General features: G+C 47.4%; 1 protein-coding gene across 1 annotated transcript; it reads right to left on the minus strand.

Moving 5' to 3' along the window:
* Nucleotides 1–1,615: 1,615 nt before the first annotated feature.
* On the minus strand, nucleotides 1,616–7,793 carry zbtb8b (zinc finger and BTB domain containing 8B). The gene is made up of 4 exons (XM_036516032.1): nucleotides 7,716–7,793; nucleotides 5,161–6,214; nucleotides 3,223–3,401; nucleotides 1,616–1,972 (listed from the first exon to the last, which is right to left on the minus strand). The coding sequence occupies exons 2-4, from the start codon at nucleotides 6,212–6,214 to the stop codon at nucleotides 1,667–1,669; spliced, it is 1,539 nt and encodes a 512-aa protein (XP_036371925.1). The 5' UTR covers nucleotides 7,716–7,793; the 3' UTR covers nucleotides 1,616–1,666.
* Nucleotides 7,794–12,143: the final 4,350 nt, after the last annotated feature.

A 12,143-nucleotide genomic window follows, 5' to 3' on the forward strand; every position in this document is an offset into this window, starting at 1 on the left:
GCTGTGAATAACTAAATAGCTGAAATTTAGTTCCCAACGCTAAACAGATCAGCAAAAGCGCATGTTGACGCGCAGTTTGACCATGACCACTCACCTTGCTGTAGTTAGAAATTCCGTCTCACGCAAATTCATCGCTAAGGCAGGACGGTTACAGGCCGGTATACAAAGCACAACACCCGAATGCCAATGCATAATAATAGAAGACGAAAAGTACTGCACAATACTCGGTTAACGAATACAAAGTGTGAGTGGGACTGCACGCAAATCAGCTTGTTAAACTGCAAGTACAAAACAGTTTCAGCTACCCAACAGCATAAATGAATTTAGACAACAATCAACGATTACTTGTGTTTATTTTAGATTCAACAGAGGACGGTATTTACAGTAAACACTTCTTTATAACCAGTAACAATTATAGAACAGGGGAAAAAAAAACTTGGCGAAAATATTAATCATGACCTGCACATCACAATAAATACGTATCGGGTAGAAATTATACAGTACTTTTATTTAAGGCTATATTATATACAAAGGGAAAATCTGACAAATCTCCACAATCAGAATAAATGTAGATTCATATACATACAATTTGTCCCAATTGAAAATATTTGGCCATTTGCTGTGCTCAGTGTGGTTAGAGCATATTAATCCTTCTGCATTCACACCTGTGAGACAAAGGAGGAACCTGTACTGAACATGTGAAGCAGTGTGTGTTCAGTACAGCCTCTGTATCCACTCAACTCACATCTCCGTTTACAGTTATTCTCTGAAAGCAGAAGTTGGTCCACTTAAACAAAGATCCCCTCTCAACACAAAGAACTGGGGGGTGAGTTCAATAAAGCAATTTAGCAGCAATTGCTATAACTACAGCACCGATGAGTACCACAAAAACCATTTCAGTGCTGTGAGATAGCCGTGCAAGTAGAAGCAATGAATTTGTTTAGAGGGTGGCTTGCCCCCCCCCCAAAACCATAGACCCAACATTCCACAGTACCCTTCTCATTTTGAACAGTGTTCTTTTTACATTGGGGACTGCACATTGGGGTCTCTGTTGTTGTAAAGGAAAGAGTAGAGATCTGTTAATATACAATTTCGCTGGATGCAGATATTTCTTGTTCTTTGGGCCTTGTGCAACTCTGCTTTCAGGTTATGACAGAGTGAACAATTCTACCCGTTGCAAATTCGGAGCAGTGGCACAAGGTTCTGTAAGGTGCTTAATACATTTGAAAGAACAGCCTTGCTCAATAACTCACCGTGGCTACAGAGCTACTGGTGTGCCCACGCCTGGGCAGTTACTGAGGGCTGAAGGAGCCAGTTATACTGCACATAGTCCAGATGTCTCCATACTCTCACAGAGAATAGTATGCATGCAGTATGTACTCCACACAAGCCTCTTCACTCTCAGAAATACGGAAGCAAGGGCCTTCACTCTGTAGGAATCTAGGACGGACCCAGCATTTCCCTTAACAATATGGAGGAAAATGGTCATGCAATACAGCATCAGGGAGTCACATAACACGTTAGTTTATCCTCCAAAACTGACAGACCTCTCCCTGTGGACGTGCTCCCCCCCACACCACCACCCCCCTCCCCTCCCCTACTGCCGATGCTGCCATTTTGCTTCCCATGATTGCATGGGTGGGGGTGTGAGATTGTTTTTGCCACCCTACAATAGACCCTCATTCTCCGAGAGCTGCCTCTGAAGTTCCTGCTTGTCCTCCAGGTCGTCGTCGCCACCGCTGGGCTCCGCCTCCTCCGCGTCGTCCATGTAAATCGGCCAATCGCTGTCCCCGTCGCTGCGCTCGGCGCCCTCCGACTGGCTGCTGAGGTTGATGGGGGCGGAGTCGTCCTGGGTGGTGGTGACGCAGGTGCAGCCGTCGCAGAGGCCGAACCGCTTCAGTCCGTGGGACACCGCCCCTGTGAAGGTGCGGCGACACCCCTTACAGACGATGGGCCAGTTTGAGCGGTGCACCTGAGGGATGAACAAGGACCGAAACCGTGTCGTTTTAAGGTCGGAAAGCGCGCACACTTACAGACACAGGCTCTAATGCAACACGTTTGAGAGTTGCACACACCTAGATTCGTGGAGACTAAAGCCTTCCGTATTCACGGTCCAACTCTAAGGCAAACATGGTCTGAGGTTTGTGATGCAGTTCTCTCGCCTTCTTGCCCCTTTAGAGCACCGCACAGCTCGGTGCTGCTTGTTGCTTCTCTGGATTGGCTATGCACGATTACAGTCACACCAATTTGGAAAGGATCCCAAGGTAGTCCTGGAGGGCAATCCAGAGGCAGCACACATTTTTACACTGCCTTACAGGACCTCCCGCTGAGCCGGCTGGGCCCAGGGGTACCATTACTGCAGCAACAACAGGACCGGGGCATAAATGTGGGAATATGTCTCTGTTTGTTTTCTGTTTGACTGCGTTGCAGAATTGAAGCGTTAAATGGACAGAAAAGATCCCACAATCAGGGGAGCAACTTGGGACAGTAAAGAAGAAGAACCGTACACAGTAATACAGCCAGCCAGCAGCAATGAATCGAAATTGGATGCTAAAGGCATTTTTAGCCTGAAAGGCTTGTTAGCTAACCTCAAGCTAACTAAATACAGCGCAGCAAGTAGAACATCTGTTTACATAAAAAGACTGCATCAGGTGTCTCTTGTGACACAAACAAACAAAGCCTTTACAGCCCTTTTCCTGGGAGCGGCATGCAGTACAGGTAATGATATACCTTATGCAAAAGAATGATCCAACAAGCAATCAGTGAGTCAAACAAAAGCTAAAACAATGACGGGCTCAACAGAGCTGACACAACTATCAATGCAGCTGAACCAGAGCGGCAGACAGACACATGCACATAAAGAACCATTCGCAAAAAACTATATGTAGACGGGTGTTTGTGGATGCAGAAACACGTACACACACAACACACACACTCACTCACTCACGCACACTCTCACACACACACGCGCACACAGAATCACTCACACTAAACTGGATACAGACAGGTGTTCATGGATATAGACATCCAAACACACACACAAGGCGCACACACTCACATGCACACACAAAGCACCATTCTCACTAAACTGGATATAGACAGGTGCATGTTGATTCAGATGTGTGTACACGCACACACACTGACACACACACTGACACACACGCCGACACACACGCCGACACACACGCCGACACACGCGCACGCTCGCACGCACACACTCACGCTGAGGGAGTGGCTGCGCAGGTGCTCCTGCCGGGTGAAGCGCTTGCCACAGGTCTCGCAGGGGTACGGCCGCTCCCCGGTGTGGCAGCGGATGTGCCGCTTCATGATGCCCTTCTGCTTGGCCGTGTAGGGGCAGAAGGGGCACTTGTGCAGCTTCACCGGCACCACCAGCCCATCCCCTGGGGGGTGAGAAACACCAACGGGGCATCAGTACAACAGAGAGGCAATAAGCAAGACTCCTCGCCTTTCTGGTTATTAATACACGCTGTCATGACTGGCATCTGCTATCATGACTGGTGCCTGCCATCATGACTACCTGCTATGGCTGGCACCGTCCTGCCTTGGTACAATGCAGTGGACTTGTGTGAGGTGGGTGCGTGAATTTCTGACTACAGCAAGATGAATGGTCATGGTCAAATTGTGTGCCAACATGCGTTTTCGCTAATCTGTTTACATCCATTTACACATGTAAATTTTCACAGAAGGGAATTCCTCTCCCTTTTCAGCTAGCTTATAACGGCAGTGTCTCATCCGGTATTCAAACCCCAAACCTAGCCTGGTTAAGAGCAATGCACTTGGCGATTCTGCAACAGGTTGCGATTGGCTATCTAGATAAGCATTTTCTTAACCTGTCATATCGGACAAGTAGACAATTTCACCATTCAACTTTTATTTTCAACTTTCACAGTGAAGCACTGGAAAGCTTGCTTCCATCTGCCAATCTCACGTTCTGGTTTAGCCTACCCTGTTGGTCACTGCGTTGTATGAATGATATCTGTCTGTACTTGTTACAGGTTTCAGTTTACAAGCACACCTACTGTAAATAGCTGTACATTTCCATTTCAGTCCTGGCAAGGCTTTCCATTGTATTTACTGACTCAGAAGCACTTAATGACACTGGAGTTAATGACAATCAGTCTGAATGCATTCCAAATAAACACTCCACTTGAAAAAGAACTATATTGAGACTTGCCTGTTCAACATGAAAGACTTTAACTGTACTCTACATTTTTAAAAAAACAGAATGACAACCAAACACACAAACAAGCCACTGAGCTATTTTGTATCTTATTTTGCATTTGTCTTTCAGGTAGTTGAGTTCTAATAGAAGTAACATGGTAACAACTTGCACTTATGGACAAATAAGAAACACAATTCCTTCGCACAAGGACAAGTTCTTCAAAAAGCTTTTCGAGATTTCGAACCCTGGCCAGCACCCCTCACCCTAACCGTAGCCCCCAGCCCCAAGCTAATTCAGCTAAATCCCTGCCAGAATGCAACCTAATCCAACACCACAAACATGCAGGTCAGTGTGAGCACATCTCACATCAGGACTAAAAATACACCTGCCCGTGAAATAACAGCAGAGCAGCAGTGAATTCCTCAATGCAATCCACACTCATCTCCTAACCGACAGGGCTGGAACATACAGAGAATGAAATCTGGGATAGCCCTTCTCTTCCTGTAACTGCAGCCATAACTGCAGTACCAAGGCATACCGGACTCAGACAGAAGTAGTGTAGCATTGTGGTCAGGAGCAGGACTCATAGCTGAAAGGTTGCCGGTTCGATTCTCCACTGGAACACTGCTGCTGTTCCCTTGAGAAAGGTGCCTAACCCAGAACTGCTTCTGTAAATATCCAGCTGTCTAAATGGATAACGTGGGAAAACTGTAACCTATGTAAGTCGCTCTGGATAAGTGTCTGCTAAATGCCAATAATGTAATGTAATGTAATGTACACTCAGCCCCTAACCAAAAGTGCTGGAACATACAGAGAATGTAATTAGGGACAGCCCTACTCTTCCTCTAACATTACACTTTCAGGTAACTGCAGCCATAACTGCAGCCCCAAAGCATATAGGACTTATGCAGGGAAATAACTCCTTCACTAATGGAGCTGTCTTCTAGTGAGGTCATCAAAATGAGACAAGTGTTTACCTGTGTCCTCGCCGTACCACTCGCTCTGTATCTCCATGATGGAGGATCCTCCGAGCCCCAGCCCCTCCTCCATACGGCTGCCCCCGTCCCCGCCGCCCAGACTCTGGGCAAAGTGCTGGACCAGCTCCTCCCGGCGCGGGTCCGACCCGCCTCTGAGGAACACCTCCAGGAACTGCTTCATGTGGTAGTTGTCGTAAGGCAGTGAGGAGGGCTCGTTGCCGGGGGTCTGGCTGGAAGGGTGGGGCCTGTCGTCGTCGTGGGGTGGGGCATGGAAGAGGGGCATGTCCTTGCGCTCTGGGGAGGCCTCCCCTTCTTCGTCGGGGTCGAACTCCGTCTTGGGGTGCACCAGCCCCAGGAGGAAGCGGGAGGAGTTGGCCTTGTCCCCCTGGCTGCTCCGGATGGCTAGGTCCATGGGGTGGAAGCTGGGAAACTCCCCCCTGGAGCTCTCGCTCTCTGAGTCCCTGCTGGCGGCGAGCGGGGTGGAGGGGGCAAGTGGGAGAGCGGAGGCCAGGCCAGGCGCGGCCGAGCTGGGCACGTCCGAACCCGAGTGCTCCCCTCCGTCAGTCTGGGAGGTGGAGGCGTGGGAGGCCTGGGCAGGAGAGCCGCTGTCCGCCAGCCCCTCCTTCTCCTTCTCCCTCTCCTTCTCCCGCTCTCGCTCCCTCTCCTTCTCCCTGTTGCAAATCTCCAGCGACGAGCGGATGTAGGCCTTGCAGAAGCTGACCACGTCGGTCATCTGCAGGTAGCTGGCAGCCGACATCACCTCAATGACATTGTCGCTGCGCAGGTCCAGCCGGCCCGAGTAGAGGAAGTCCAGGATGAGGGAGAAGGCCTCGGAGGTGACGATGTCCAGCGAGGCCGTGCTGTGCCGCTGACCGCTGTCCTGCAGGAAGTGAACCAGCAGCGCCCGGAAGTAGCCGCTGCCGGCGAACAGCACGTTGCGGTGCGCCTTGAAGACCCGCCCCTCCACGATGATGCTGCAGTCGCAGAAGAAGTCACGTTTTCTCTGCTCGTTCAGCTCGCACAGCAGCTTCGACTGGTAGGACGGCACCTCCATCTGAGCGAGAAAAACCGCAACGAGGCGCGGGACAGGAGAGAGGAAGAGGATTAGGTAATGATGCATTATATTATGTTCTATTGTGATGGAAGTCCCTCTGGATAAGAACGTCTGCTAAATGCATGTAATGTAATGTAATGAGGGGAGAAAATAATCAGTGTACATTAGCACAATAAATAAAAGTTGTCTTTCCACCGAACCATTACAGTTCGCCTCTAAACATGTTCCAGGTTGAGCAGCACTTCAAAACTGGCTGAGACTACCCTCAGTTGAAATTCATAACACATTCCATACACTGTAGAAATACACATTTACAGCTAAGAGGGGCGAACAGAGGCCTTGCTAAATACTTGAGGCTATAGCAACATGGTGATTAATCCCTCCAACACAGACACGCACACGCACACAAAGAACCATTCAACACTAAACTAGATATACAGATATTCATGGATGCAGACATGCATTCTCACACACACGCACACACACACACACACACACACACAGCAGCAGCAGCATACTTGGCCAATGTCCTTTCCCCTTCTCCTCTAAACCTGTGTCTCCCCACAGTAAAAAAAAAAATAAGGACCCAACCAAACTCTGTAGCCCTTACGCCCCACAAACACACACACCGTGCATACAAAGCCAGAATAGTAAACCTACAGCACACCTCACAGTAAAGCAACGGTGCCCTAACGATGCACACAACAACTGACAGCAAAGGTCATATCAGGTGAGTCTACCACATGTGCTAGCGTTGCTCTAACTGGACCTTCCTCCCACAGAGGGCTGAATGGAATTTAATGGGGAGGAATTTACTGGCTAGCCAAGTACCAATCGGTGTCAGGCCACTGTCTATGTGCAAAATGTTAGAAAGGTCAGCTATGCTGAACTGGCTTTCTGTTGAGAACGCGTTCACAGTTAAACACTGCTGGATTAGGGGACTTCGCTGGCGTACCGCGTACTGTTCACATTGTTGCGTGCCCATACTGTTGTATCTTTGATTTCAGTGTTATATTGTGGCAAACTGGTGATGGTTTGTAAGGTTAGGTTGTTTAGAAGATCATAACATGCCTGTGCAGTATTGCATTACTGGGAAGAAACACGGACGAAAGAACGCAGTTAGACTGGCAGCGATTTTCTTCAAAACACGTTCTTATCTCCCGTCTCAAACATGCTTAGACGAGCCCGTTATTTGTGTTTGTACGGCTTTGATGAGTCTATCTAAGCTTGTAACTAGCTTGTAACTACTCTCCCTGCGTGAAAACTATGCACATCCAAATTCTGTGCTCACGAATGAGGAAAAACACTGCCTGGTAGCTAACTAAAACAGTCGTTCAGACAGCCAATTTCCAACAAAAGCGGAGCTTGTAGCCACTCTCAAGCACAAGAAAGAAGGCGACAGTCGCAATCTTTATCACTTATATAGCTATTTATCAGCTTCGCTGCATTTTTTGCAAACAGCGTCAATTATAAAAGGAATGAAAAGGTTGACATATCTTACCTTCGAGGCGAGACTGGTGGCTTTATATATTTGTCGTCGTTAGCTAGCTAGCTATCAAGCTAGCTACTTCCTTTATCTCTCAAATGCAACGCTATGGTTGACATATGACACCGTTCTCTGCTGGACCCGGTTACAGCAGAACCGTCCAATGAGAGAAGAGAGAGCGTGTGGGGGGCAGGAACCGAGATAAGGAAGACCCCTGTGAGGGCATCTGTGAATTGTAGTTTATTATTTTCAAGGGTTTTTTATTTAATTTATTTTCAATGGATTTATTTAGTTAGTTAGTTTTATTACTTACTGGGCTGGCAGGTATGAGGTTACAGGATGGCGGGATATACTTCATCCCATGCACCGTATCAGCACTTATTATTTTTAAATGGGTGTTTGCAATGATAAAAATAAGTATTTCCAAAGCATTACCTGTTGTTATGTGTCGTAGTAAACAGTTAATCAACAAAAATTCAAACGTGAGAAACACGACAAATAACAATGATACCGGACAACATTTAAGTATACATGTAGTATATTGCCTTCAATCACATCACTGTCAAATTCTACATTATTGTTGCTACCTTGATTACTACAGCCAGCACTAAAATAAAAGACACATTAGCAACAAAAGTAAAATAAAAAAAAAAAAACAATTTAATGAAATAATATTTGACGTGTTATTTTTTAAGGTAGTTATTATTATGATCGTGGCATTCTTCCTCTTCAACATCCTCACGCTGAAATTCTCTGCTGTGCCGTTAAATGTTATGATTGAAAATACTCTACGTAACGTGCGTTTCAAACTATCAACAGAAGAGGGCGCCACATCTCTGAAAAGCTCTGAATTTGACTCCTTCGGGTGCATGTGGGAGCAGTTTATAGGGATGCTTTATGTTGGCATTCCACCTTTTATCTCCCGCAGGCAGACAGAAAAGCTTAGCATTTATCACATGAAGGGAAGGAATGGGAATGATCAATAGTTTCAGTACACAAAGTAAAATATTAAGATACCACTTTAAAAGCAGAGGAAAAGTGGAAAAAACTTTGAACTTATCTTGAACTTCATAGGCCTACGACAGCAAGCTATATAGACAACCAAATAATTTTTTTTTGTATAGTGTATCTTACAATTGCCAAAAAAATTGAAATACAAAAAAAAAACAGATCATCGGCTCGAAAACGCAAACCATGAAGTATTTGCGTTGAAGAGAAACTCGGAGACGCGAAACGGGGGCTTGTGCGCCAGCCGTGCGGTGCCAGCGTGTGTTCCCGAACGCGGAGCCCTCCCTCATTGTGCGGGCGCAGATTGATGTGCCCCCGACAATGGCCCGGCATCGCGAGCCCCATTCACAGCGCCCGTCAGGCCGTCAGACCGCTCGCCTTTGCCCGCATTGTCTACGGCGGATGTGTGTTTATTTGCTTTCGCTCTGAAAGAAAATAGGCCCCTTTATTGTCGGGCCGAGAAAGTAAACGCGCAGTTCCTGCGCGCCGCGCCCATGGCCGCACAATCCGTCACTCTCAGAAGTTTTACTTAGAGGTCACAGGGTTACGTATTTGTTTGAAGAAATTTTTTTCCCATGGTAAACTGGCCGAATACGAGTGTTGTGTGGCGATGTACAGACTGCAGGGTAGATGCACTTCGACTGCCATAATCTGCCCTTTGTGAGTGAAATGTATTGAGCTGTTTTAAATCCCGTTCATAACTGTGACCACAAATGTAAATCAGTTGCCTCCGATCTCTTCCAACACTTCTGAGTAAGTATAACAGTGCTAAATATCAACCATGCCAAACACCATTACATCTTGCATGTCCCCAAAGGAAATTAAACATAACATCCTTGATCTCTGTACACAGGCGATCTTTTTAATGCAGCCCTGAATTTGAGCTTACTTCATACTGAATGGTAGCATGACACTTAGAGAAAAATATTTATCTCAAGGGAGGGGCTTCATATCTCAAGGGAATGACATCATGTCCATTGGTTATGACTCAATGCAAACAGAGAGAAGGATTTCATATCTGGGGGAGAACAACTTAATATCTCGAGTGAATAAGAACCAGGACACAAGTCCTTCCATTGAGATATGGATGTCTTTGCCTTGAGCTATTAAATCATTTGCTTGAGATATCTTTTTTAGTCTCCCTGTGTCGCCTGTAGGGCTCTGCATGAGCTCCCTGTTATTACAAAGCTTAATTTAGTCATTAGTTCCTTTGCCACTCTGTCCACTGGGGTGGCTTCTGAATTCCCTGAAACAGCACAAATGCTGTTGTTGAAATCAGTCACACACCTCAGATCTGCCCCTTTCTGAGGACGGATTCTCAGCAGTGAAATCAGAAGTCCGCAACCAAGGGAGGCTTCAGGGTCAAAAGCATGTGCTGTGTATGGTTTCTGCCTCAGTTATCTCTCACTGAACTGTAACAGTGCCCTGCCAAAGTGTGGTTGTCCCTCTGTCTAATTCGAGACTTCCCAAAGGTATAACAGAAAGCCTACTGTTGAAAGACACAAGGTGTTTCAGGATGACTCTCTCTAGCGTGAGCGCTCAAGTATGTTATAGATCATAACCAATATTCTTCCCAGGCAGAAAAATGGGAGTGAAAATGATTTAAGAGACAAATGATGGTGAGATGTTGCGCGTTGAATCCTCAGAGCCATGTTTGGTTTCTGGCGTCCCCACCCCGATTTCAGAGGCTAAAATCACAACTTCAGCAATAATAATTACCATATGAAAGATATTCTTTGTCCCCAGCACTGTCCAATTTTCAGTGGATCTAATAGATTGTGACTCAGTTTGTGCGTGTGTGTGTGCCTGGACTTAAAGGACAGGGACTGACGGAGAGTTGGGAAAGGGATATGCATATGTGTGCGTGTCTATGTGTGTGTGTGTGTGTGTGTGTGTGTGTATGTGTGTGTGGGTCTGTGTTTTGGGGGGGGGGGGGGGGGTTGGGGATGGAACAGAAGGATAGTGGGCAATGGGACAGTTGGAAGGGGGCTGGTTTTGGGGTGTGGGGTAGGGTGGGGGGTGGGTGCTGGTATGGTCCCACCATTGGGAAGTTAATACACCAGGCGCCCAGTGACAGACCGAAGACGGCACTTCCCTCTGTGGTTGAAGAAGAGAAGGGAAATCTCTGCTCTCTCTCTGTAATTACCACTTAATGTACTTTTGCAATTTGGAAACAGCTTCTCCCCCCCCCCCCGTCTTCTCTTTCTCTCCAAAGCTGACGTCTGCCAGAAATAAACAAGTCAGCCTTTTTATTATCTTATATTTAGAATGAGAGAAGAATAATGATTTGAGCTGTCGTGGCCACAAGCTTCCGACAGGATCGGAGGAAAAAAGAGCAGGGCATTATTGTCTGGATTTCCTGCGCCTCAGGGATCATTAGATTCCAGACCCCCCTCCCCCCCGCCCTCCAACCACATACACTCACACACTAATGTCACCCAGCTCTACACAACTGAGTACACTGACCTTTATACAGTAGGTTCTTAGCATTTGCAGCAAGGTTCTTTGATTTGTTTAATACAACAGATTACTAATAATGATAACTGTTATATTATGTACTCTTAACTAATGAGATATATCAGATAAATTTTTTAACTGTACCAAGGCTGTACCAAGGCTGAATTCCTCATTACCTCAGAGTTTGAGGTCAGGGGTAAGAACAGCTCATATATTTGCGTGGAGATATAGGCCCTTTTTAATCCACACCATAACCCGTTTGATGTTCACAGAATCAGCCAGGCTCTGTTCCAGCGGTGAGCCCGAAATTCTTATATATGGAACTTCCACGGCTTTAAAATGGTATCAAAGCGGATCCTGTTAAGCTTGTAAATTTAAATTTGCTCAATTTTACAGCTCTAACAGACAGCCAAGACACAGCTTGCTGCACCCCCCTCTCCCACACCCCCCCCCCCTCCCAAAGACAGAGCAGGAGTGCCCTTTGTGTATCGCTGCTGTTTTTTTTTTTTCCGTGTTTTCTATCGGCCTCCCGCTGCCAACGCCGTCCCCTACCTACAGCCCGGCCGCTGCTGTGCCATGCTCTAATTACAAGGCCGGGATTCGCTGTAATTAAGTTCAAACATAGCAGCGCGGTGGCATGGGCCGGACGCCGCACTCCCTCCCCATCATGCAGGCTTGCCGCAGACTGTCAACCCTCCAACACTCGCCAAGCCGCCTTGTTCCCTCGTCCACTTCTCACCCGCCAGCTCTCCCCACTCACGCAACACGCCGCCTTCCGGGGCCAGAGCCTGAGACGGAAAAGATATCGTTTTTTTTTTTTAACGCCCGCCGTGGCTCTCACGCACACGGGCGGCAGGCCCTGGTGCGCGTTCCCTCCCTCGGGGCAACCCGCCGGCGACCGCGAACGAGGCCCACGCCGGCGCTCGGGCCTGGCGCGACCCAAACAGCGACCGGCTTCACTTTTTTTTTTTTTTACAT

Source organism: Megalops cyprinoides, chromosome 21, assembly GCF_013368585.1.
Source record: "Megalops cyprinoides isolate fMegCyp1 chromosome 21, fMegCyp1.pri, whole genome shotgun sequence".
In the NCBI taxonomy this organism is placed as follows: domain Eukaryota; kingdom Metazoa; phylum Chordata; class Actinopteri; order Elopiformes; family Megalopidae; genus Megalops; species Megalops cyprinoides.